Source organism: Osmerus mordax, chromosome 6 (assembly GCF_038355195.1).
Source record: "Osmerus mordax isolate fOsmMor3 chromosome 6, fOsmMor3.pri, whole genome shotgun sequence".
NCBI lineage: Eukaryota > Metazoa > Chordata > Actinopteri > Osmeriformes > Osmeridae > Osmerus > Osmerus mordax.
The window spans coordinates 16,370,136-16,396,028 of record NC_090055.1 but is presented as its reverse complement, the minus strand read 5'-3'; the positions used below and the strand labels follow the sequence as shown (position 1 = coordinate 16,396,028).

Here is a 25,893-nt window from a genome sequence, read left to right as displayed (position 1 = left end):
AAACAGCCTGTAAGAAGGACAATTGCAGTAATTGCGAGTTTTATGACATCATGTCAAACTCATGAGGTGGAACATATCTAAAATTCAGGGACACGTTATAGTCAATGGTTCTTGAAAAGCTTTTTATAATAGTTTTTTCAATTCCTCCCAGCAGTGTCTAAAAGATATTCAGAAGGTTGAATTTATTTGAGGGCTTTGTGTGTATTTTGAATGCAAAGTTAGGTTTATACGACAGATAATATGGTTTTGACTACTGTGTTTGATTTGTATGAAGTATGAAGATGTGTGTTTAGAGTTTGGAGAAAACACAGTACACATTCAAGAAATGTGTCTTAGCAATTGAGAAAAACTGTAATTAGTTTGCGTGTGTCTGTCTGTGTGTGTGTTTCTATGTGTGTGTTTGTGTGTGCTTGTGTGTTTGTGTGTGTGTGCAACAGCAGAGGGTGTGTCTGTAGGGCAGATGATAGAGCTTTGTTTGATCCTGTGCTTATGATGTGCCACTTGATAGCAGCCATAACTACTGAGAGAGAGAAAGGAAGAGAGAGAGAGAGAGAGAGACAGAGAGCCAGAGAGCGAGAGAGCGAGAGAGAGAGAGAGAGAGAGAGAGAGAGAGAGAGAGAGAGAGAGAGAGAGAGAGAGAGAGAGAAAGAAAGAAAGAAAGAAAGAAAGAGAGAAAGAAAGGATACAAGCAGAAAGAAACTCACTGGTCCGGCAAGGGGAATACTCAGCGTAGGCGCTGAAGTTTTGGACGGCCACGTAGCACGTCCCCACCGGGTCCTTCTCCCCGCTCACCTTCACCGTCCTCCAGTGGTAAAGAGGAGCACAGGCCTGCAGGGACACAGCCAGCAAGCAGCTCTGCTCCGTCAACATGATCTGATACACCCCCGAAATACACCAGCAGATCCAGATAACAGAACGGAAGACAGACGGATCACGTTTCAAGTATTATTTTTGTTTTGTTTCCGCAAGTCCAGTGGTTGTTCGGTGGAACGCTCACCACCACTTTGCCCTTGTGTGTCCTGACTGAAGCACCGAACCACTGGTTAGACTTGAACTCCAGGGGCTCTCTGGTCCCGTTCACCTTGATCATCCTGTTATCTGCAGAGAGAGAAGGAGGGAGAAGAAGAGGTGAGAGAGAGAGAGAGAGAGAGAGAGAGAGAGAGAGAGAGAGAGAGAGAGAGAGAGAGAGAGAGAGAGAGAGAGAGAGAGAGAGAGAGAGATGGAAAGACAGGGAAAGAGAGGAAAGGGGAGAAAGGGGAGAAAGAGGGAGGGGGGAAATGTGAGAAAGGTAAGATAGAGAAAGATGAGAAAGGGGGAAAGAAAAAGAGAGAGAGAGTTGCTCAGCAGGGGTGCAGTTGACTCTGGTGCAGATTCTTCTCGAGTTATTGAAGACCAGCTGCGTCTGTTTAGAGGGTGCAGTCCACACCTCATAAAACACCTTCCTCTGACACACACACACACAAAAAAAAACATCCTACACAAAACCAACTGGGCCTGTAAGGTATTTGGTCCATCCATCGTCTCCTCTGTAAACAGAAGGTAGTCTAGAAGTGACATGCTGCTGGAGACAGCCCTGTTAGCTGTGTGGGTTATGTAGCTATAGCTTAGTATGTTGTGAAGGCACATGTCTATAACAAGGTCAACTGGCAGAAAAGACAGATAGGCCATAATCAGTCAGTCAATTCAGCCGTCATATGATCAGCTTGTACTGAAACCAAAAAGCCCCCAGACACACACACACACACACACATAAATGCACACTCACATGCACACTGGCATGACCTCACACATGTGCACACTGTCACTGAGCGCAGAACACACATGCACACGCACATCCGCATGTTGCAGAGCAGGAGACAGAAACCAGCACATAGGTTTAACACCTTATACAGTATTCTGACGGCTTTGTGAGAGTGTGTGTGTGTGTGTGTGCCAGTCTCTGGTTTGTACTTATTTTAATGGCCCTACAGTAACTCTAGACATATCCACTGTATCCTCAGTAATCAATCAAACACATACACACACACACGCACACAAACGCACACGTCCACAGAGACCTCCTGTGCCATGCCCATCACTCACAAAATCATTCTAATGGCATTCTCCACCCTTTCAAGACAACAGCATATGTGACAGTGAGAGAGAGAGAGAGAGAGAGAGAGAGAGAGAGAGGGGGGGGGGGGGGGAGAGACTTGGATGATGTGAAGATCTACTATAATACAAAGCAGACCTCACCCAACTTCTCCTCAGTCTCTGAGGGGAGCTGAATTCCCACGTGCACACAGTTTACCTCTCCTCTCTCTTGCTCTTGCTCTCTTGATGAGTACAGCCTCCTTCACTCTCTACCATCTCTCTTCCTCTCTCTCTTTCCTCTATCTTGTTCTCTCATTCTCGAATGTAATTTACGCAACTATCTTCGAAGTGACGAAATTTTTGAAAGAAGGAAGATTTTGAGCCAAAGAGTGCATTAAGAGTCCATCAACCAAACAAATGCGGAGGCCAGGAAACCCAATATCAGTAACCAATCTACATGTGTTCCGATAACTATGATGTTATGTAAATGGTTTATGACTGATAATGCAGAAAACAGAAAAACAGAAACAGAAAAATACAGTATACTCTGAACACTATTCATCTTGCCTCTGATACACATTTCAGCCCAATATGGTTTATCACACAACACACACACATATAGGCTATACACGCACACTTTCTCATTCTCAAACGATACACACGTTCCTGCTCCTGAAACCCGAGGCAAACTACACTTTAACTCTTCGTTGGGATCAAATGTAACACAAACATACGGGCGCACGCGCGCGCACATACACACACACATTGAAGGTAGAGTTTCTTACTGGCGCTGTCGAAAGGTATCTGTCTGCATCCGTCTCCCTGCTGGGGCCAGGAGCAGTAGTAGACGGCTCCAGCTTCTATGATTCCTGGCTGAGACGTGTTCGCCTTGGGAGCCCCGACCAGCACACTCAACCTGACAGCCGCAGAGGACACCCACAAACATGCGTAATAAGGTTTGGGCATTCTACATTTGATCATGTTGATCAATTCAAGTCAAAGAAGGACTAAAAAGTTAAGACGAAGAAAAAAGCGGGATTATTATGTTGCAATTATGTTTTTAACTGTCTAGATAAAGTGGCACCATCAGATCTCTGATATCTATATTGTATTCACCCATTAACTCTTTTATCCACTCTTCAACGGATGGCTATAAATGCCAGACATCTAAGAATAATCTAAAATGCCGTTACTCACGTATTGCTGTCGGGGGTAGCTTGATAGAAGTCTACCGAGTAACCGAAGTAGCTCCCCTCCGGTCCGCGGTACACGGCGGGATTCTCCGTGTGCAGGTTAAAGCCCCATACTCCTAGGACCGACCACAGTAGCGACAGTCCCCAAAGTAACATCCCTGCGGAAGACACCGTTCTACTCAAAGCGCGTACCATCCCGCAAGCACACACAGTTCTTACTGACAAGTGCTGTGCCACTGTAATCCGACAATTAGAATAGGAAAGAGAGAGATGTTCCCGATTCTTCGTCCGTCCAGGTGAGGGAAATAATCCAGGGTCAATGCCGTTGCTGCGCCCAGTTCTCGCGCCGTTGTCAGTCACTATAGATTCTAGACTACTCACACACTCACACTCCTTTGGTCGGCTCCTCTTGACTTTACCCTCACAGTCCTCCAGCTACGCGCCACTCGGCGCGCCCCCGTCCGCGGAACAAAACTTTGAGCCCCCCACCACATACACTTCTTAGAGCACAGTCTCCAGACCACATGAGAGCGCGCTCCATGCAGGCGCGTCATCAGGCCCGTTCCTTTTAAGGGGGGAAAAAGCAATATCTGTGTTGCGCGAGTTTTGATCCTAAAACAATAAATATCTAAAGAGCGAATTAAATACCGACATGTGACATCAGTGTGTCGAAATTAAGCACACATCACATGGTACACCACACAACCACACAGGCTATATGCACGGAATATTAAAAACCAAACGTTGGGTTCATTTCTCTTTATTGGACCGTTTACTCTGACCGCAAGGTTTTAGAAGGCGCGTTTACTTCCGTATTGAGAATAATCACATGCAATTATGTCGGTAATTATTATCTTGATAACTGAGTGAGAAGTCTAAAGTTAGACTAAACACGAACGGCCCGCAGTTGGTCTGCAGGCACTCTAGGATGACTTCGCCTGTCGGCTTATTTTATTTCACCTTTATTAATGTACGGAGGCCCACTGAAACCAGACCCTCGTTTTTAGTGTTGACCTGCAATACAATACAAGCAACACCTAATAAAACACGTCAAAACATTTTAAGGTCCGAGACCCGGCAGCTGCACAGCACGCGCTCACCTAAAAGCAGATAGAATAGTAGGTGTAGGCTCAAGACAATTATATAAGTATATTATATTCGATTTCGACACTTAAGGGTCTCTCCGCGGGAGAGCGCGCGTGTGTGGAGATTTTTTATGCTATCGAAGTGTGGCACATTCCACAAGATCCAAGTAGTCTATGTGTGCACTCGAGAGTTCCGGTGCCAACTATCTCTTCATAATCAGCACCAGACGATTTCTGCAATTAAAGCGTTCTATAATACACTTTATAATTGTCACAGTTTCAGAGTTGTTTAGCCACACGATAGAGTATGACACTGGAGATGTGAAGGGGAACAGGTGTGTTGGTGTGTGTGTGTTTGACTCTAGATCCAGAGTACTGGTGACTAGGAGTGGGAGGTTCCTGGTGAGTAACCTTGACCTGCCAGATGGAGAATTCAAGTTTCCCAAACTCACCCCACCCCCTCCCTCTCTCCTTCAGCCCCTGAGCCCCAACCCTTTGTTTCTTTCCATCTTGCTTCATCTCCTCTCGTTCCCTCTGCCTTTCTGAAGCTAGGGACAGCCTGGTTCTACATCAATGAACAGCACATGATTTTGGTGTAACCCCTACCAAGCGTGAGTGCACACACACACTCACACACTGACTAACGCACACTTAGAATGCAGGAGGTGTGTGTGGGCATGTACACATGCAGGATCATGTATGAAGATGTTAACGGTTGAACTCAAACAGTCCGTGTGTGTCACACATGTTGAGCAGGTGTGTTAATTTTGGTTCACACTGTCCAGGAACTGTGAGGTGAAGGACAGTTTACCTCAAGCCTGGTTTATGCTTCAATGTCAAACACGTCTGTGTAGGGTCCACGGGCGTCGCAGAGAGCGGCACAGGGCTGCACAGCTAAAACAAGGTATCCCCTGTGGGACTTGAGAGTGATGGGGGGGGAGTGGGGCTATGGACTGACTTAACTCCTCTCTTACAACAACTCCAATAGGAACAAAGCAAGACCTCTCTCCCTCAACACACACACGTGAATTTGAGGATTGAGGAAGAGCAGAGGTCTAATTTATTTCTCTTCTGTTATGATGCCCGTTCTGAGCTTTGAGTTGATCTGTGTGTGAGTCTAAAGACTCATGCTGCCCTGAACGTTTCAACCATCTGTTATTGTTTTCTCCTCTCTCTGTGTCTAGCATCCAATAAAAACACGCAGACAGATATCCCCTTTCCTGCAACACACCCACACACACACACCCACAGTGATCTAATGACACTGTCCAGAGAGAATCTGCCCACCCTCCCCTGCTTTCCAGTTACGCTTTGATTTAAATACCTCAGTTTGTGCATCTCATAACGTTGAAGAGGCCCAACTCCACCTTCACCAAGTTCCACATGTTGATAAACTGACTTCTGCTGTTAGTTCAAAACCCGTCTTTGTGATCCACTACGCCCCGACCACTGTCGGCCAGACTGTATTAGACAATCACTGATCATATCCTGTCTCCATTAGGCATTTCCATAAGACACAGCCCTGCATTATGACTACGGTCTCCATACACAAATACACACAATCCAGGTAACGCACAGTCAGACTCAGCATGTGTGCGTCTGGATGAGACGACTGATGGATGCAGCCAACTAGCTAGTGTTAATTTCAACACTGAAGGTGAACTGTGATGTTTATAGTTTCTCTCTTCCTCACTTACACATACGCACAGACACACACACACACACACACACACACACACACACACACACACACACACACACACACACACACACACACACACACACACACACACACACACACACACACACACACACACACACACACACACACACACACACACACACACACTAATGACTAAAACAGATACATTCCTTGATCCAGTCCCTTCTTGTTAAGCCTCATATCCAGCTCTACGATGCCAGCATGATTGGAGTGACTTATATAAACTCCAAGAAAAAAACTGAAGCGTGTGAAGAAAAAAACATGTTTTATTTCTTAACGTCATAACTGTGGAAATAAATACAGGAGTATTCCGTCAAAATGTGTAAAAGATAACACACCAACTTGACCAAACCTGGCACGGGGTCTACTTCCGGGTCAAACACCAAAAAGACGGTGAGACACTTCCTGCTAGCTGCTCCGCCTCCAAAGACTGAAGAGTGGTCCCTTGAAGCTGTAAACAGCAGGTAGATTTTGTAGAAGTGTGGTAGTGTGTTAACAGGCTGTATGTGTATGTGTTTCATGCAAAAAGGCTTTGGTCATTATTCTCTAGAACAGTCACAGCTGGAGTGACAAAAATGTACAGTGTTGGTTTTCAAGTCACTGGGGATGACGTTGGGTGGAAGGCAGGACAGTTCCAGAGACGCTGGTAGCCGGGGAACCAGTCAGCCAGGCCAGATGTCGTACCAGTGGGCCATCAGAACCCAGAGTCCCAGCAGAACACGCCCCTAGCCGAGACATCCATTCTGCTGAGTCATCCAGTTCTTACATCACACCACTTAACATCCTGTGTGTCGATTTACAAGCTGTGTACAACAGACCATAGAACAAACAGTAAACGTGTGTGGATCCAAAGTGTGTTTGTGTGTGTGTGGGGGGACTGTCTCATGTGTGTGTCTCAGTCTCTGGGACCTTCTGACCTCTAGTGTCAGACTGCAGGTTGGTTGGTTGGGGGGGGGGGGGGGGGGGGGGGGGGGAGGCTGTCCTTACATTCATACTCATACACACACGCACACGGCCGGGCTAGTTGAGTGATGGGGAGCGCTCGGTGGTCCACAGCAGCTCCACGTAGGGCCACTTGGTCTGCAGGCAGCGCTTGACTGGGGTGTCGTCTGTACGAACCATCTGGTCCTCAAAACCTAGAACCAGGGCTGTCCCCTCCACGTACTCCACCTGAGGAAACACACACAATCAGAACAGAGGTATCACATAGACCAGTCAAGTGCAGAAAGTATACCCGTGAGCATGTCGCCATGGTAACCGAGACCCAATCAGAACCAGGCCCGGCTCCGTTAAATAAACTTCCAGTTAGTAGTTAGAGTACTTCCAGCTTCAGCTGTGTGTGAGAGGGAGAAGGTTGGCAGGCGTCACCTCTATCAATCACACACTTCCTCTGGGGGGCAGAGTTGAGACGCACACATAGGCAAACACAGGTACACACACACACACACACACACACAGACAGACAGTACACACACAAATACAGAGGTAAAGCACAAAAAAAGAGAGGTATAGTACACAAACACAGGTATTCACACCAGGGATGGAAATTAGCACCCGCCACCAGCCAAATGCGGGTGATTTTGTGTTGTGGCGGGTAAACTCGCTTCACCTACCGGCCACCGTGGCGGGTAAATAAAATTATTACACGGCTGTTATTAATGCTGTAGAATTACATTTACATTTACATTTAGTCATTTAGCAGACGCTCTTATCCAGAGCGACTTACAGTAAGTACAGGGACATTCCCCCGAGGCAAGTAGGGTGAAGTGCCTTGCCCAAGGACACAACGTCAGTTGGCATGACCGGGAATCGAACTGGCAACCTTCGGATTACTAGCCCGACTCCCTCACCACTCAGCCAACTGACTCCCGTGAATGCCCCATTCACTTGAATGGGGCTTCCCAATGTTCTGCGGTCAATTATTTTTCAATAACAGACCGTTGCTATGTATAACTGACCGCTGTCAAGAGAAGTGGTCTTTTTGCCTCGGATTCACGTCTTTCGTAGCACTCCGCAAGTAGTCCAGTAACTTTTCAACTCCAGCGTACTCCGTTGCTTAGCGACGTCAGCTGATTTGAAGCCTAAAGAATGTTCAACGTCTATGAAGTTCAATGTCTTTGGTGAACTATTTCTCTGCTGATCAACACTACGAATGGTAACATATAAATTGTAATAAGACACACTATGTTAAGTTATTTTTTTTGGCAAGTAGCCTTGTAAGAAGCGGGATAATGTATAGAACGCCGTTGTCATTATCGGGAAAATAAGCCCCTTCAGAGCGAAGCTACACCCCTCCGCTTCAGGGTGCTGTTCGCCCTGTCGTGGAAGAAGAACGCTCAGGAAAGCACCTCTGAAACTTCAGAATCTGATTCTGATGAGCAGGAGTAAACTGTACTGGGAGTGGGGAGGATGGGTGGAGGAATTTTAGTTTGTTGTTTAATCTGCCCTACTCATTTAATGAAATGTATATCAGTTCGTGGTTTGTGTATGTATAAAAGAGAAAGTGTCAGTGTTTCATTGAGACTGAGATTAAATAAGTAAAATAAGTAAAAAATAATTAAATAATACTGCTTAAGTATTGTAGATCTTGTAGTATTAATTTTCACATGCAGTTACACATTGTCGGTTAAAAACAATAAAAGTGGCTGGAAAAAACATTGAGTGGCTGGTAGATTTTGAAATTAACGCACAATTAAATGTTTTATTAATTTTTTATTAAAAATTTAATTTCCATCCCTGATTCACACACAAAGGTGCAGTACACATGCGCGCGCACACCAACACAGATACACACACACAAATTCTGAGGTACAGAACACAAACACACACACTCAGGTCTAGAGGAAAAGGGTCAGTGCAGAGCGCTGTCAGCAGGTCTGATATTCCCATCAGGAATATGAGACTGGGAATGCCATCACAAACCTACAGGCGCCATATAGACTGTGTGTGTGTGTCCTGTACCTGTGTGTGTGTGAGATGTCATTCATCCATTTAAAGGGAGTCCTTTGGAGAAAGGTAAGGTTTTACAGACTACACAGTCTGGACTGACTGATATTGATGATGATATTACTTAGTACCAGTCTGCCAAACACACCTTCGGGTATGACCCCAGGCTCTCGCGCATGCACGCACAAAGGGTTGGGGCACGCAGTAGCTGTGTTGTGTTACAGCTACTGCTTATTCTGGAAAGATGTGTGTTTGTGTCTGTATCTAAGTAGTGTACCTCTGTGTGTGTGTGTGTATATGTGTGTGTCTCTGTATACATGTGTATGTGTCTCTGTATCTGTGTGTACCTCTGTATCTATGTGCGTGTCTCACCCTCTCATTGTGGTTGGACTGCTTCAGTCCATTGTAGTGGTAGACAGGAAACGAGTCTGGGATTCCTGAGTCCTGAAACACACACAGGGCAGCGTTAGAACAAGAAACAAGCAGTGTGTGTGCGTATGTGCAAACTTGCTTTGGCAACCCACGGACTGAGATGAAGGCAGAGAGAAATGGAGGAGAGAAACCGACAGAGCAGAAGGGGGGAGCAGAGAACATTCTCCAGCCGACAGATAAACCAGCATGCTGTACCACTGCCTAAAACCCTCGCTCCAATCCAGTGTGTGTGTGTGTGTGTGAGAGAGAAAGAGGCTCCATGTACATGTTTGAGAGCTTAACCCCAATCTCACAGAACAGCCATGATGCTGAGCCAAAACACTTCCCCTTTTCCTCAGCTGGAAGATACAGAGGCTAATAGTGTGTGTGGCGGCGTGTGTGCATGCATACATAATGTATGTGTATGCCTGCATGTATGAAACCTTAACCCCAACACAATCCCACATGTGTGTGTGCGGGTGAGTGTGGTATGTTTGTGTACAGTACATGAGTGTGAGTGTGTGAGAGAGGGAGAGTGTGTCCAGTTGGCTAATGGCAGTATAATTTCTCTGTGGCCAAGGGCCATTCCTCTGGGAGTCTCTAAAGCCCTGATCACTTTAACACACTTTCCTCTCCCCCCCCCTCTCTCTCTCTCCCCATGGTCACTCAGGAGCCACTCTGCCCCTCTGTCTGTGCTCTCCCCCCCCCCCCCCCTCCCACACACACACACACACAGCTGTGTCACTGCAATTTGTATCTTTCATGAAAAAGAACGGTCTCTCAGCATGTGTGTGTGCGCTAAGTGTGTCGACATGTATGTGTGTGGAATGGATGAACATCGGTATGTGCTGACTGGTTGCAGCCTCAGTGATGGAATACATCTGTGATGACCTCACGCACCAAACAACGGTCGCCATGATGAGCCGCGCACAGTTACCTGATCAGGGAAGAACTCGAGGAGGAACGGGCCCAGGAGGATGACTCCCAACCCCTCAGGGTCCAGCTTACTCTTCATCAGGCTCACGCTGGCGAGAGACAGAAGTGGAAAGTGGAGAAAGAAAAGAGAGAAATTTACAGAGAAAGGGTCAGAATTCGGTCTCGTAAATTTTAATGTGAGAGGTTGTGTATGAAAACCAAACCGTGGAGTCATTTACGAGACCAAACTGTGACACGAGGGTATGGCGTGCGCCAGTGTGTGTTTGTGTGTTCAGAAATAGTTGTGCGATACTAAATATACCTCTCAAGACAGACATTCCTGTGTGTTAGCTCTGTAATATTATTATTATTCCTACAAGATAAAAGCAGACACAGATTTGCCTTTTAAGGCAGAAAAGAGAGGAACGACTTATTTTCAGACACTGGGACTGATAACCCTGTAGCTCTGTCTGTGTTTCTGTGTTAGTGAGAGGGAGTGTGATTTAGTAGTAGTATTAGTGTGAGGTTAAGCTATTAGCTGGTTGTAACAGTGTTTAGCTTGGTTTGGCTGATGATGTTAGCTTGGCTGCTTCTAACTTACTCTGAGCTAACCAAGATAATATAGAAATCCAAAATATTTGAACAATTGGGCGGATAAGACTAGAATGGCATGGGCTGGACAAAGGTGGACTAGACTAGGGAGACCTGGGCAGGACTACAGTGGACTAGACTAGAATGGGCTGGACTAGGGTGGTCTGGACAATACTAGGGTGGACTAGACTAGAGTGGTCTGGGCTGGGAATGTCTAAAATAGACTGGGCTTGTCTAAGCTAGACTGGGCTTTGCTGGGCTGGTCTAGGCTAGACTGGTCTAGGCTAGACTGGGCTGGTCTAAGATACAATTTGCTGGTCTAGGCTAGTGGGCTGGGATAATTTAGACTGGGCTGTGCAGGACCCTTGCCACGTGTGCCTGGCTGGGTTGAGATCAACCAGCCATGTGGACCTGGGGTCTGGAGAGCAGCTTTACATCCCCGCCAGGCCTGGTTTCTGGGCCACGCTAACGCTAGCTGTGCTAGTGGCACAGCGGCGGCGAGATAAAACAGGCTTCTGTTTGAAGCTTTAGGGTGTTTCCTCCCTCTCTCCTTCCTGCTCTCTCTCCCTCTCCTTCCTGCTCTCTCTATCGCTCGCTCTTCCTGCTCCTCCAGGAGGTTCTATCATTCTTTATGAGCCGGCAGTGAAACATGAGCTGTGTCCACTGACCTGGGCCTGCACACTGCCACTTACAGGTGCTAAGCACACACACGTACACAAAAGTACAAGTATACACACAACATGCAAGTTTACACACACACTAAAATGTACACAGAACGTACACAAAAATGAAGTTCAAACACAAACACACTTACTAGTCGGGCTCAGAGACAAGGTCAAGGGCCTTCATGACATCTTCCAGCATAGAGTCAGGTACGAAGCCATTATCTGGAGACAGAGAGGACAGATGAGAGGAGAAAGAAGGAAGAGGAATACAGAGAAAAGAGAGGAGGAGGAGACAGGAGGAAAGGAGAGGGGGGAGAAGGAGAGAGAGGGGGAAACAGAAGGGAGAGAAAAGGAGGAATGTAGAGAGTGGAGAAAGACATGAGACATAAGAAGGAGAGGAGAGAGAAAAGGGAAGAATTCAGAGGGAGTAGAAGAGGATAAAAGGGAGGCAGAGAGGACAGAAGAAGAGAGGAACATGAAAGGAGGTCCCAATGACACGGAGGTGAAGCCTTCACCTACACACATGCAGGAGGCACCCTGTTTAACCTACGCTGCTCTGGACACACACACAGACCTTGTCCCCTCTTCTCTCTCTGACCTACATTCCACAGCCATGATGAGCACTCTACCTGCGCGCACCACATTTAAGCACTACCATGTGTGTGTGTACACACTCATGTCTTACCTGTCATGTTTAAATGCTAACACATGAGTGTGTCGATGCCTCCAGTACAGTTATGTGCAGCTCCCACAACAACATACCCTGAGTCACAGTGTCACCCCGTTTAGGTTACACACATACAAGGACAGCAAGAGAATGGGGAACATGTTCAAGGAGTGTGTGTGTTTATGCATGTGTGTGTTTGTTTGCTCTGGCGCCACTCTTCTATCACACAGTGAGCTATGCTGACTCTACATGCGACAAAGACAGATTTATAGGACTTTTACTCGGCACTCACTTGTGTGTGTGTGTGTGTGTGTGTGTGTGTGTGTGTGTGTGTGAAAAGCATCCATATGGCTTGCAGAATGTCCGGCACCAGCAGAAGTGTATCAAAGCCAGAGAGAGGAAGAGAGACAGATGGGGAGAGAAAGAGAGAGGGGCGGGGGGAGACAGTGGGAAAGGGATAGAGGGAGAGATATGGGTGAGAGAGAGACAGAGGAAGATAGGGATAAAGAGACAAAGGGAGATTCAGGGGGGAGATAGTCCACCCTTGTTCTCTGGTCTAAATGGCCTAGAATGTTTTGTTTACATAATATTGATGCAGAGGCAACTGGTTCTGACAAGACTGCTCTCAGCTGGTAAGTTTTCCCTCACAGGACCACGCATAGCTGGACACACTCTTATTGTCACACACACACACACTATGAAACAGATTGTTCTTATGAAGAGGAATGTTGTTTACTTCAGAAACACAAAACACTTCCAAGTCCTCTTTGAAGACACTAACACACACACAGTTATGACTACAGTGATCGTATCTGTGATTGCTGACTGCACACATGCATTCAAGCGCACACACGCGCATACACACAAATACTTCATACTCATAATCTGCAGAATAGCGATCAACCATACCATGACTCGTGTGTGACCCCAATCTCTCCATCTCTCCCCACCTCACCCATCTCTCCATCTCTAACCTCCCATCTCTCCATCTTGAAGCTCCCATTTCTCCATCTCTAACCCCCCATCTCTCACCCTTTCTATACCTCTCTCTACTTCCATTCTTTTTCTGTCTCTCTCTATAGCATAGGAAAGTGATTAGAGCACAGATGTTCTTAAAAGCTTCAGACCCACACCCCCCCCTTCCAATGTCTTACTCTCTCTCTACCCATTTTGTTCTCTCACTCCTCCTTTCCTCTCTCCTCTTCCCTCTTTCACACCCCCCCAACCCTGTCTCCCTCTTTAGTGTTAACAGAGGCCTAAGAGAGGCCAATCTCTTCTTACCATAACTCACTCTTTGTGAAATGCTTCTCTTCTGTCTATCATTCCATTTTTGCACCTCTCTTAGCCTTTCCCCCAGTCACCCCATCCAAAAGAGGAGGAGGAAGAGGAGGTTGACTCAGCTGTGTGTGTGTGTGTATATGGGAGGAGGGGGGTTCAACAACAACAACCACAGTGGCGGCGGCAGAGATGAGAAGTGAGAGGACCCCCAGTCCTACAAGCAAAGAGCTGGAGAGGAGGATGGGGGTTTAGAGGGAGATTAGAAAGGAGAAGAAGAGGACAGGGGAGGAGAGATAGGAAAGGAGGATGTGGGAAGGAATCAGAGGAGAGAGTAGGAGAGTGGAGATGAGAATGAAAGGAGAGGGTATGAGAGGAGGATGGGGGGGGGGTAAGAATGAGAGGAGACAGTAGTAGAGGATGATGGGTGGTGAGACTAAGACAAGGAGGATAAGATGGGGGGTATTGGAAGCACCTGCTCTTCCAGGACGGAGAGAAGGGAAGAGACGACTAGACCAGGATATTGTTCTGAGAGAGCATGTGTGTCTGGGTGTGTGTGTGTCATCATAGGTTAGGATTGAGTTGCATAGATCAAATATTTGGGTTGGGGGATGAGGCCCATCTAAACATGACTAATGTCATTATGGTCTTTAATAGTATGGTTACCTTCAGGGTCAAAGGTCTGGAACACTCTCCTGGCTTGCTCTGAGGCTGACTCTGGGGCCACCAGGGATATCTCCTGGAGAGGGGGATAGAGAGAGAGATAGAGGATAAATGTATATAGATAACAAATATAAAGGATTCAGAAATGGTTTACTTCTTTGGGAACAAAAGTAACTGTTTGGCAGCAAATTATGTTGCAACCTGCATATTTTTTTTATGGGATTTTAGGGCAGCGAGTTTCAATTATGACAACTGGCTCAACCATTTTCCATGTAATGACTTCTCTTATGAAGTAAATGTCTAAATGTTTGTGGTGGTAAGACAATTTAACAGAGAACAAATATAATAAATAATAAATAAATAAAATCAACATAAAATAAGCAATTGATTTACGTAGGAAACGGCAGACAATTGAAGGCTACATAATCGTTTGCATGAATGTACCACAGCATTGGCAATTTGTTTAAAATAATGAATAATAGCTTTTATAATGTGCATAAGTGACTAGAATAGATGATGTGTGAGGTTGAACAAGTACAGTAGCCTATTTCAGAGATGCCAGAGAGAGCGGGGGGGCAAGAAAGAAAGAGAACGGAAGGGTGGATGAAGGGGAAAGCGAACTTTCATTAGAAGACAGAAAGAGCTTCTGCACTGAAACTCAAACTCTCCTCCTTTAACTACAAAGATTGAGCAACACTGACTTGGAACATGAAACACACACATGCAGCATGTCTGCTGAAACACACTGTGTGTGTGTGTTAGTGTAATGATTGGGCTCCACAGCCTTATTAACTGATCTGAAGATAAGACGGCATGTTTTCACTCCAAACACACCATCAACCAATCGGATGTCTCTGTCTCTCTCTGTCTCTGTCTCTCTCTATCTCTCTCATCACACACATTCATGTTATAGAATGTTTGTTTGCTGCCTCAGTTTGGTGCAATCTGACTCATAGAAATCAGAAATTGTGATAGTGATTTTCTGTATCTCCTCTGATTTTACCTTATTAACGAACCCCCTGAACCCTAACCCCGCAAACTCCTCAGTGGAACAGGACACTTCTGATAGGCTGGGAACATCTCCTTCTCTCCCTCTCTCACATAAAGACACACACACTTTCCCTCAAGCACGCACACACACACACACACACACACACACTGACCACTAAGTGCAGAAGGGAAGAGCGGACCCTTCTTCGCTGGACGGAGGCGCGGGGTGTGTTTACAACGGTGGCTTCTTACACAAACACACTCTTATACAAACACACACACCGGGCTGTAGAGCAAATAAAGCCCTGCTCGTCTCCTTCAGCCAGCGTTTATTAAAGAGAGAGCCTGAGATGAGCGGGAAGGGGGGTGGTAAGGTTTCACCAGACATATGACATCCTCAGGGGCCATGAGGGGGGGGCATGAAGAGCTGAAGACAACCAGCTGCAAGGTCTTTAGGCTGGCGGGAAGCACACACACTGAATTACACACACAAACACTAGTTCGCAGACAAGCAAGGACTAAGAAGTGTCGTATCTGTTGAAATCTTAATTTATCATCCACAGATATAGCACTGTATATACAGACACATTTTGCAAGGTTGTGTGTGTGAAGACAGTCTGTCTGGGACAGAGAGGAGAGGTCTGGTTAGTGTGCGACAGAGACATGCTCCTCTAAACGAGAGGGCGCGTGGTCATCCAGTCCAGACTCCCCCCAGCAGGACCATCTCTAACCTAGAGACGTGGTTCATCTGTCAGCTCTGGAACGCCAGCCTGACTGCTGTGACCGGAGCGCCCAACTATCACCACCTCCAGCTCTCCGTCCACACATACCTTCTCTCTCACTCTCACACACACCTCCTTACTTTGTCTCCCCTTTCCTTGTCCTTACTAGTGTTCTTGTCTAATGGAGACTAGGGAGCGTTCCAGCAGAGTCCGACACAGGATATAAGATGATGAGGGTTTATTAGAGCCTTGGGCAAAAGGAACTCTTGGTAAACATCACCGTCACAAGGGGCAACAGGAGGAAATGTTAACAATAGGGGCCCATCATATTCTTCAGAAGCATGTCTGAAAACAGGCAGCCCAAACCTGTCATTTTTTTAGAACTACCTAACATGACCTAACCTCCACAAACACCATCATCCCACAGCTAATAAGACGACACACACGATGACTCACACACACAACCAAACAGACATATTAGGCATGACGTGTGCGTGTGTATGTGTGTGAAAGACAGGCCATATGAAATGACAGGCCTAGCCAGCTCTCTTTGATCGTTGTTTTATAAGAGGCCTGGGGAAGATGCTGCTGTACCATCCAACTCATACACTCTGTGGGGTGGCGGGGTCTGTGTCAGACTAGTGTTTATTAGCTCTTCTCCCCTGCCAACCTGGGTTTGCTTGTACTGGAACACAGGCCTGCATTCTCTAAATAGACACACACACATGGAAAGGATGCCAAGTCTGTCTGTGCTTGTATATTATCAAATCAAGAGCAACACATTCCTATCCAACAAAAAAAGCTGTTCTGAAAACATGTTATGCTTTTTTCCTGAGAACAGACAGTTTCCCTGAACAGAAGACTACACACACACACACACACACCATAAGAGACCAACATCAGACAGTAAACAACAACATTGTTTCTGAGAAAGAGAGCTACACACACACACATACACCACCTGGGAGTTCTAACAAGTTTGGGATTAGTCATCACACTTCCCAGATGACACTTCCAGCTGTACGTGTGTATGTACAGTACACCTGGGTTTTGGCAGACTCAAACACAGCTCAGAAGCGTCCATGTGACCTTGAGTGAGATACCAGAGATTTTCCTCTCCTGCTGTTCTAAGACTAGAACATAGCTGGACACACTAGTGTGGCCTTTGGGAACGTCTGCGTGTGTGTGAGTATAACGTCCCCAAAGCCCCAGCCTATCTTAGATCCTTAGTCTTATAAACAAATCCAAGCAATTTTCATATAAAATCTCTGTGCGTCTGTGTATGTGTAAGATTGGGGGGGGATTCTCCTCTTTTTTTTTATTTATTACCGAAGCCGATGCCCCAGTTTTCTAAGATATTGGTTACTAGCGTCTGTCATACAGAGACAAAGAATATCCCTCCATCACCTGCCTTCTCTCTCTACCGGGTCAACCATGTTTGTTCTTTCCCCTTATATCATCCCTCTCTCCTTTTGTCTTTCTCTTTTCTTCCTCCCTTCATGTCTTGCTCTCTCCTTACCCCTTTTCTCTCCCTCTTTTCTGAGTAGAAGCTTCAGGTGCAGTGTTCTCTTACCCTCCTCTCTTTCTGTTTCTCTCCCTCTCTACTTCCCACTTTCCCCTGGAGCACTGACACAGGTAGGCACTTCAGTCTGGACAGGTGTAGGGTTTCCCTCTGTCTCTCTCTCACCCTCTCTGTCCATTAGGCCACCTCAGGTTCTTTGTCCAGGATGAGTGGGGCTGAGTGGATGATTGTGTGTGTGCATGCAAGTCCGTTTGTGTGTCTCTACTTAGTGTAGTGTTCACCTTGTTAACCTGTCAGGAAACAGAACACTGTTGTACCTGAGCAGTCTCCCATGGAGAGTGGGTTGTGTGTGTGTATGCATCAAAGCCAGCTACATCTGAGACTCTAGGTCTAGAGAAACAATGAAGGCTCTCCTGTTTCTGTGTGTGTATGTGTGTAGGAAAGCAGTGATGGACAGACACACAGGTGATTAATGAGCATGTCATGGATCAGAAGAGCTGAGTCTGAACAGAGAAGCCAGACACCACATAGATTCTATAGAGCACTGTGAAAGGGCAGACACACACACACACACACAGAATAAGCATTTCATCCTGGTTGAAAAGCGTTAGACTGATGTGTCAGTGATTATTAATGACTTGCTACTGTATACCTCTTTCACTGCTCTGTGTGTGTGTGTATGCATGTATGTGGGTGTGTGTGTGTGGCTATGGACAAACTGTCTCACTAACGGTTAGACACACCCATGAACAAAAGCCACTCTCCAAAGCATATCAGACATGAATCTGTTCTGACATACAGTTTTAGCAACACGAGTATCTGTGTGTGTGTGTGTGTGTGTGTGTGTCAGACAGAAGACTGACTCCAGAGGATATTGGGGCTAGAGGTCTTGCTCTTCCTCCCAGTAAATCACTGACCCAGAACTGCTACTGTATACACACACACACACACACACCTCCATAGAGACTGAGCAAGACAGAGGCCTGTGAATCTCATCACTTAAAGAAAGGACAGAGAAAAGGGGGGGGTGAGTGGAGGAGAGATGGGACATTTGACCCCAGAGTGGCCTTGTTCCTTCTCATCTCTTTTTAAAAAGCTTCCTCCCTTCCTCCCTCCCTCGAGGAACCTACCGATCTGAGATTACCTGACTGCTGAAGAAATGAGGAGTTCGATCTTTCCTTACTAGCTTTCATCTCTCTCTGGCTTTTGTCACAGGGGCGGACAGCTGCTTTTGAAAAGCCTTTTAACATGGTATCTACTACGAGATAGGATGCCATCTAGTAGCACCTCGCCTCCTCTCCTTACTCAGGGCTTGAAATCAACTTCAAGTTCGGCGCACCAGCAAATATTTCGGAGCACCCACCGAAAATTTCCGTATTATTTCACATTTTCAGTGCGTTAGCTCCCTGTCACGTGACAATCTAAAATCTGCATTAAAGTTAAGAACATGAAAATGATGTTGAACTGTTTTTGAACCTTGGATAAAACGGTAGATCGGTGTATCAGCTCACAACAGGCACATACTGTGCACCTAATAAGCAAGTTTTTTGTAAAGAAATTTAAACCTGTCGCACCATAACGATTATTTGCAATTTCGGGAGCATATGCGACCAAAATGGTCACAATTTCAAGCCCTGTTACTTCCTCCTATCGCTCTCCTTGTCCCTTTAAGGGTGTTTCTAAGGGACAGGAGGAAGCAGGGTTGTCTAAGCACAAACACACTAGACTATTTTTAAGTAATGGTGAAAACAGGAAGGGGTGGGGAGAGGGCTGTCTGAAGCCTGAGTGTAGGTAGATTAGATAAGACACTAATGCTATTAGAATCTGAAGCTCTAAAAGCCCTTGTCACACACAATTGGTCACACACACACATTATGAAAGTGACTTTGGGGAGAATCCCAGTCAGGCTGGGGTGGGTGCAAGAGAAGGAGACCAGGGCAGGAGGGGATCAGGTTTACTGCTATTGTCCAAGGTGGATTTATACAGACTCCCATCACTGTTGCTTCTAAACAGGGATGTTCTGCTCTCTGAGCCCTGACATGGATGCTGAGAGACCCTCAACCCCCCCCCCCCCCACCTCCAGAGGGGTAACACACACACCCCTACTCCACTACAAGAGGCCAGAGGGGCTATGGGGGTGTGTGACATGTCACATGGCTCTTTTCCATAATCAGGGTAGCGTCAGCTGCATTAACCCTGTGTGTGTGGGTTTGTGAGTTCCTGAACTCCAGCAGAACAAACGGATCCAGATGGGAACTCTGGGATCACATTCCCCACAGGAAACCATCCACCTGAGGGCACACAGACATGCACACATTCCTGGGAGTAAGGAACCTGATCCTGATTAGCGTTAATGGGTGTGAGAGAGACAGAGCGAGATAGAAAGAGTGTTCATGTCACTAGTGCTCTGAGGGCTAGGGTAATTGACGAGGTCATCAGTGGAAACAATGACGACTACCACACATCACTGGGGTCTGCGTGGTGCACCTTGCGTGCGTGCGGTCAGACAGACCGTCACACTGCCTCTCGTCAGGGTGTCAATGAGGGCGTGGTGCAATGACGGTGCAGGGTAACTGTAGCTCTCGGCTTCTCTGATGACTCATTCTGTGCCGAGGAGAATTGATTATCTCCACCTGAATCTGATGTCTGGCTTTGATACACAAGCTAAAACAACAGATAGGGTTACACACACACAGACACACACACTTGGGGATTCCTATCTCTAGGGGTCAAGGGGTCTCTCTGGTTGAATCAACACCTCCAAAGTAGTGACGTGTGTGTGTGTGTGTGTGTACACCTTACATGTGGGGGTGTGTTACATTTGGTCCACCACCTCTCTAGCTGGGCTCTACAGCTTAACTAGCCTGCTATTTCAGCATCCAAATCTCATGTTCTAAGCAAGGAATCTTTTCAGCCTTACATCAAGTGCTCTTAACACAATCACCTCTTCCTCTCTGCTCCAGACTGTGTGTATATGTGTGTGTGTGTGTGTTCCAATCCCAGGGGAAAACACAGGATCTGTGAAGAACGGAGCAAGGCCAGGCAAACAAATTCTAAAGATAAAAGATGAGAAAAAGAAAAGGCACCAGAGAAAAAAGAAAATGAGAGAGGGAGCGAGAACAGAACAGAACAGGAGAGAGAGAGAGGGAGCGAGAACAGGAGAGAGAGAGAGAGAGAGAGAGAGAGAGAGAGAGAGAGAGAGGGGTTGCATGGACAGATTGTAGTATTGGATTTCAAACTTCAGTTGGCCCCGAGATTGTGCTGATTTTGGGCCCATTGTCCACCAGAACACGGTGTGTTTCGTGCTGGCTTGCTCCAGCTTCACATGGAACTGCCAAGACACCAGTACTGGCCATATATGACCATTCCTCTGCTCTCTCCTCTAACCCCCCCCCCCCCCCTCTCTCTCTGTTACCTGACCTGGGATGTATTAAATCTGTTAAAGCACACATTCCTGCTCCTGCTTTTTCTAACCTACTGCTGGAGAGACTGGCTTATATTACTCACACACACAGGGATGATGGTGTGCACGGATGGGTATTTGTGTGCGTGTGTGTGCATGATGGTCTGAATGTGTGTCTGTGTGTATACAAGTCTGTATGTGTGTGTGTGTGTGTGTGTGTGTGTGTGAGCGTGCATGTTCGGGTGTATCTAACTTACCTTGGCGAAGAACACAGAGAGATGAGTCTCACTGCCAAGTATCCAAATAGGGAACTTTGGAGACTTCAGGAACGCACCAACCTGGAATACACACACACAAGTCAGAGTTCACAACCACAAGGATTACTGTTTCCAACAGAGGCCTATTCAAATCTTACTATGAGTACTATCCAACTGTGTGCTAGACTCTTAGCTAACTGGCCCCAGCAGAGTGGGTCAGGTGAAGCTGCCTCTAACCACAGCCCAACAACACTGTCAGTCTTCTGGTCAGGCCTCCATCTCCATCAAGTCAAGTGCCGGAGTCTAGAACACAGCACAGTTCCACGGTTGACAGTTGCTAACCGTTGTCTTAGCCACATTTTTCAACTTTCTGTACAGATCTAATCTGTCCTGCACACACAGAGACACAGAGAGACAGCGAGACTGGCATGAAGTTGTCTGGGAGGTTGGGGTGTTTTCACATGGGGGCTCCCATAGTGGTTTGTGCTATTCATATCGTAAAATCCACTGGGCCTACAAGCCCCAGAAAATGTGAGTATGTCATTGTGTGTATGAGTTTGTGTGTATTTGTGGAGGTGATTCTATCACAGCCAATTAATTGGTCTGTCTTACATGCTGTCACTCATGACCTGTAAACAAGAATTCACTAAAAACCACAAATTGACGAGAAACAGACCAGCCTCTTGGGGGTCAGTGAGTGAGAGAGAGGGTGAATGAATGTGTGTGTGTGTGTGTGAGAAGGTGAATGAGTGTGTGTGCTCCTACCTTACAGTAGCGTAGTGACTCCATAAGCGTGAGGAAGCCTACTGACGCCTGGTTGTGGATACCATGCAACTCTGAGAAAAAACAGTCAGCCAAACAGTTACGGTCGTCCAAACAACGCTGAAGACTACTTGGAAACCGAACTGCACTTGAGACTGGGAATCAAAGTGGACCAACACTGCCCTCTGGGGGTGATATGTAGAACGCATGTTTTTTGTGCCCTTGCCTGAATGAGTGAGTGTGTGTGTGTGTGGTTGTGTGTGTGCAACAGCAGAGGATGTGTCTGTAGGGCAGGTGACAATAGCTTTGTTTGATCCCGTTCTTATGATGTGCCACCAGATAGCAGCTATAACTACTGTTAGGCTTGGTGTGTGAGAGATGATAAAGCTGAGGACTTACTCATCCCAGAACACTCTCTGTCTCCATCCCATACATTAGACACAGCATGGCCCGTTATGAGGAGGTTGACTAGACTCTGACTGCAGGCGGGGAGACAGAGATAGAGAAAAAGAACTATAGAATAAGACTTTTATCACTGTGGATGGACCAAACTTCTTAACTCTCAAATCTCTCTCTCAATTGTAGGTGAGATGATAATAACAATAACACTATGGCGGAGGTATTGTTATTGTTCACTGTTCCCGGTAGCTGAGATGTGGTTATTTTGTGTTGTGCCTAGTAAATACAGACAATTGCTTGACTCTGACCCCTAACTATGCTCTTCTGACAAGATTTCAGCTTCACCGCCCTGGGAGCTGAGACTGGATTGCTGTGGAACAGAGTACCTGCCGTGGCCATACACTGGGTCTATCAGAGGCTCTGCCGTGTCCTGAATCTCATTCTTTATGTTCTCTATGCCCTGGAGGGACAGACAGAGGGAGTGGAAGGGGAAGAGAAAGAAAGAGGAAAATTGAGAAAGGAGACAGAAATAAATATGGAGAGAGAAGTATATACCGTCATGACTTCATTTTCATTATTTTTTCTTTTTGTTAAGAGTTATCTCCAAAGCATCCTTTGAACCCACATCTGAAGCTGGACGTGTCTTACCTTGGTGAGGATGACAGAGTAGAGAAACAACAGGACTCCACAGCGCCCCCTCCAGGTGTGTGAGAGGGACAGTATCTCCTCTCTCAGCTCTGCCACAGAGCTGACAGTCCGCTTACTGCAAGAGACGCAGAGGAGAGATCAGCCACCCAGTCAGCGTATTTAGTTGGAAAATATAGCTACTGGTGTTGAACTACATACATGTCAAATTAAGAGGCCTAGAAAACTGCCATCTTTGAATAGATAGTAATCTGGTTGTGTTGATGTAATCCTTGGCAGCTTTAGTAAACAATGAGTCAGCAGGGGACCGCGTTTTCTGCAGCCACAGTCTATATGCTTGACTGCTTAAAACTCCAATATGCCTCTGGCACCGGAAGCTCAGCTGTGGTTCATTAGGTGTGTGTGTGTTTCAGGTTTCAGTTTATAGCTGGTAGTGAGAAATGTGTGTCCTTCCTCAAGTCAATGTCCTGAGTCAGGGGTTTGTGAGGGCCGGAGAAGGAGCCAAATCACTTTCACCTTCTCCATTCTTATTCGTGTCTCCCTTTCTCTCTCTTACACACACACACACACACAAACCAATCCCATTTCTACATACACTACAGCTCCAGACTTCAAGCAGAAATCTAGGCACTGAGGTGAAAAAGATGGACGAACTACCCTCAAGCCTTAATCAGTGTGGGAGTGGGAGGAGAAGTTAACATAAACCAGACACTTACTGGAGGATGCTGTGAAATCGCTCAAAGCCAAGATCCTCTGCAGCCAAAGCAGCTAAGCACAGGAGGACACACACGCACACACACACGTCAGTAACACAACACTGATTATGTATGCATGCCACTCTAGAGTAAGAGCTAGGGCACCACCTCACACTGCCATACAAGTTAGGGTCAGCTACTCCATCCCAACACGACAACACAGTTAATATCCACATCAAATTTAGTGAGTATGTCTGAGCTTGATAGACTGGTAAAACGTGAGGTGTGAGTGTAGATCATTTGTGATCATGTGTGAGTCTGTTTCTATGTTAAATTCAGTGACTCACTGGGTAGTTGATCTTGCTGTGGCTGGCTGCTCTCAGGCTTTGATGTCTCCTGAGAGGTGTGTGTTTCTGTGTGAGTGTGTGTGCTGGTGTGGGGGCCCTGTCCCTTGGCCCAGGACACCAGACAGTAGCTGACGGAGGGGGTGGAGCAGGCTGACTCCAGGATCTCACTCAGGGTGGAGCACAGGGTTGCTCTCTGCTCTTCTTCTGTAGTAGATGAACAGACAAAAAGACAAGCACAATACGTTAGACATGCTAAAGTCTAAAACCTACAGGCTTATTGTAGCCTTACATGGCCTATAACATCCACTGACAAATGTGGTGTTTTGAAGGTGCCTCTTCAAAACACTCTGTTCTGGTTACATTATGGCGATGGATGAAGACAGAGGCTTAGCGGTGAACACCAACCTGTGAGGCGTCTCCAGTTGGAACTATCACGATTAAACAGGATAGTCTTCAAGAGGAAGGCCTGAAAGAAGCACAAACTTAGGATGTAGCCTACAACTCTGTCCCACCACTGGTCATGGACCCGTATGAGGACACAATATGAGCCTTTCTGAGTACTAAGCTCATCTGTTGCACCCACTTGGAGAATGCATTGTTTTCTCTCCACTAAACTTTGTATGAGTGTGTGTCTGTGGCCTACCTGAACAGGGGCAAGGACAGCACATGGTCCTCCTTCAAACTGCTCCAGGGCTGAGGGCTCATTCTCACTGAAGGCAAACCCTGGAACACATTGACAAAAATCAAGGCAACAGTCAAAACGGTGAATAATTCGGGGGCCACGATTCAGTATGGCAGCCTCAAAACAGTTTCCTTACAGATGAGAACAGTCACGGGGGGAAGGCTGCTAACCTTGAGTCCATCTCCGAAATAGAGAACCAGACACTCCGCCACTGGAAGGTCTCCCCCAGACTAAATCCACCACTTCTTTGTTGAACTCCGACATGTCAACTTGAACGAATTGCAGGTCCAACGATCAGTATTCCCAAAACGGGACTACAAGCAAGTTATACTGTTGTAGCAAGCTAGCTGTGTTTATTCTTCGTTCTTCTCGGGATTGAAATTCCAGTTCTCTCGGCAGGCAGAGCCGGTGGCATTGGCCACAGTAGAACACCGGGGCGAGGCAGTCTTGCCTTATTAGCCAGCAACAGACAGATACAGGAGAGGTGCATCAACGTTGGTATTGGCACTGGACTGGATAGATGAGCTAAACAGTCTTGGTAATTTAACAAGTAGACAAATACCGTTCCCAGAGTCCAGATCGGGCCCACTTGGGTCCACCGTTAGCTGACTCAGCTCTATATATAGCTAGTTAGTTGGTAGCATATTGGATATCCCTAGTTAGCCGATATTTGTCGAGCTATGTTGTAAACGCAGGCAGTGAAAACAATTCAACTAAATTATATAGCTAACGTTACGTTGACGCTACTTGTTAGCCTGGGTAGCAAACATTAGCTAGCCTAGCAACGCGATAGCTGTCTAGCTCTAACTAGCTAACGCGGAAACCTCCTACCGCTTCGACGGTCAAAGACTAAGCACAATGAAGCAACAGATGTTATGACTCCCGTTAACTTCCACAGCAAAAATGTTGCTGGTGCAAAATCATTAATATTGTATCCACAATTATTCTTGATAACAAATTCCTAGCATCAACGTCTGTGTATCATTCGTTTATTTACTACACAGCTGTAAAAATGTGCGTCTTTGACGTTAGCATACGTAACTGCAGATTGGTCTAATTTTGGAACATTCACTCTGCGTCAAGGGGCACAGCTTCAAGACGCTTTCCCATTGGTTTAATTGCGACATCAGTTGTGTCATTTTCCCGCCCACTGTACGATTCCTTGTCATTGATACAGTACGTTTTAAACTAAAAAGCGCATCTTATTAACAATGCAGATATAATATTCGACTACATTACTATACAAAGAAGACTTTAAAAAT

At 46.4% G+C, this 25,893-nt stretch overlaps 2 protein-coding genes across 3 annotated transcripts in view; both read right to left on the bottom strand.

Annotated features, from left to right (window-relative positions):
• itga8 (integrin, alpha 8) overlaps positions 1 to 3,632 on the bottom strand; it is a 33,303-nt gene extending 29,671 nt beyond the window's left edge. The window contains 4 exon segments of the mRNA XM_067237392.1: positions 705 to 828; positions 998 to 1,098; positions 2,859 to 2,989; positions 3,271 to 3,632. Coding sequence (XP_067093493.1) covers positions 705 to 828; positions 998 to 1,098; positions 2,859 to 2,989; positions 3,271 to 3,461 — 547 coding nt within the window. The 5' untranslated portion in view covers positions 3,462 to 3,632.
• Positions 3,633 to 6,324: 2,692 nt separating this feature from the next.
• On the bottom strand, positions 6,325 to 25,612 carry mindy3 (MINDY lysine 48 deubiquitinase 3). 2 transcript variants are annotated; one of them, XM_067238832.1, is made up of 16 exons: positions 24,802 to 25,612; positions 24,593 to 24,672; positions 24,355 to 24,415; positions 23,950 to 24,153; positions 23,624 to 23,675; positions 22,911 to 23,025; positions 22,649 to 22,722; positions 22,263 to 22,342; positions 21,867 to 21,937; positions 21,102 to 21,182; positions 14,211 to 14,283; positions 11,752 to 11,824; positions 10,369 to 10,456; positions 9,393 to 9,464; positions 7,062 to 7,244; positions 6,325 to 6,877 (listed from the first exon to the last, which is right to left on the bottom strand). In XM_067238832.1, exons 1-15 carry the CDS (start codon positions 24,893 to 24,895, stop codon positions 7,095 to 7,097), a joined length of 1,368 nt encoding a protein of 455 aa, XP_067094933.1. In that variant the 5' UTR covers positions 24,896 to 25,612; the 3' UTR covers positions 6,325 to 6,877; positions 7,062 to 7,094. The 2 variants fall into 2 exon arrangements, with proteins under 2 accessions (XP_067094933.1, XP_067094931.1); XM_067238830.1 differs by having other exon boundaries at positions 6,325 to 7,244.
• Positions 25,613 to 25,893: the final 281 nt, after the last annotated feature.

Bases quoted from the DNA above. Each gene is read 5' to 3' on its own strand.
- mindy3 (XM_067238830.1), bottom strand. From the start codon at position 24,895: ATGTCGGAGTTCAACAAAGAAGTGGTGGATTTAGTCTGGGGGAGACCT. The intron at 24,154-24,354 runs GTTGGTGTTCAC...CATCTACTACAG, and splicing joins CAACTGGAGACGCCTCACAG to AAGAAGAGCAGAGAGCAACC. The intron at 14,284-21,101 runs GTAAGTTAGATA...CCCCCTCTCCAG, and splicing joins TCTCTGTGTTCTTCGCCAAG to GAGATATCCCTGGTGGCCCC.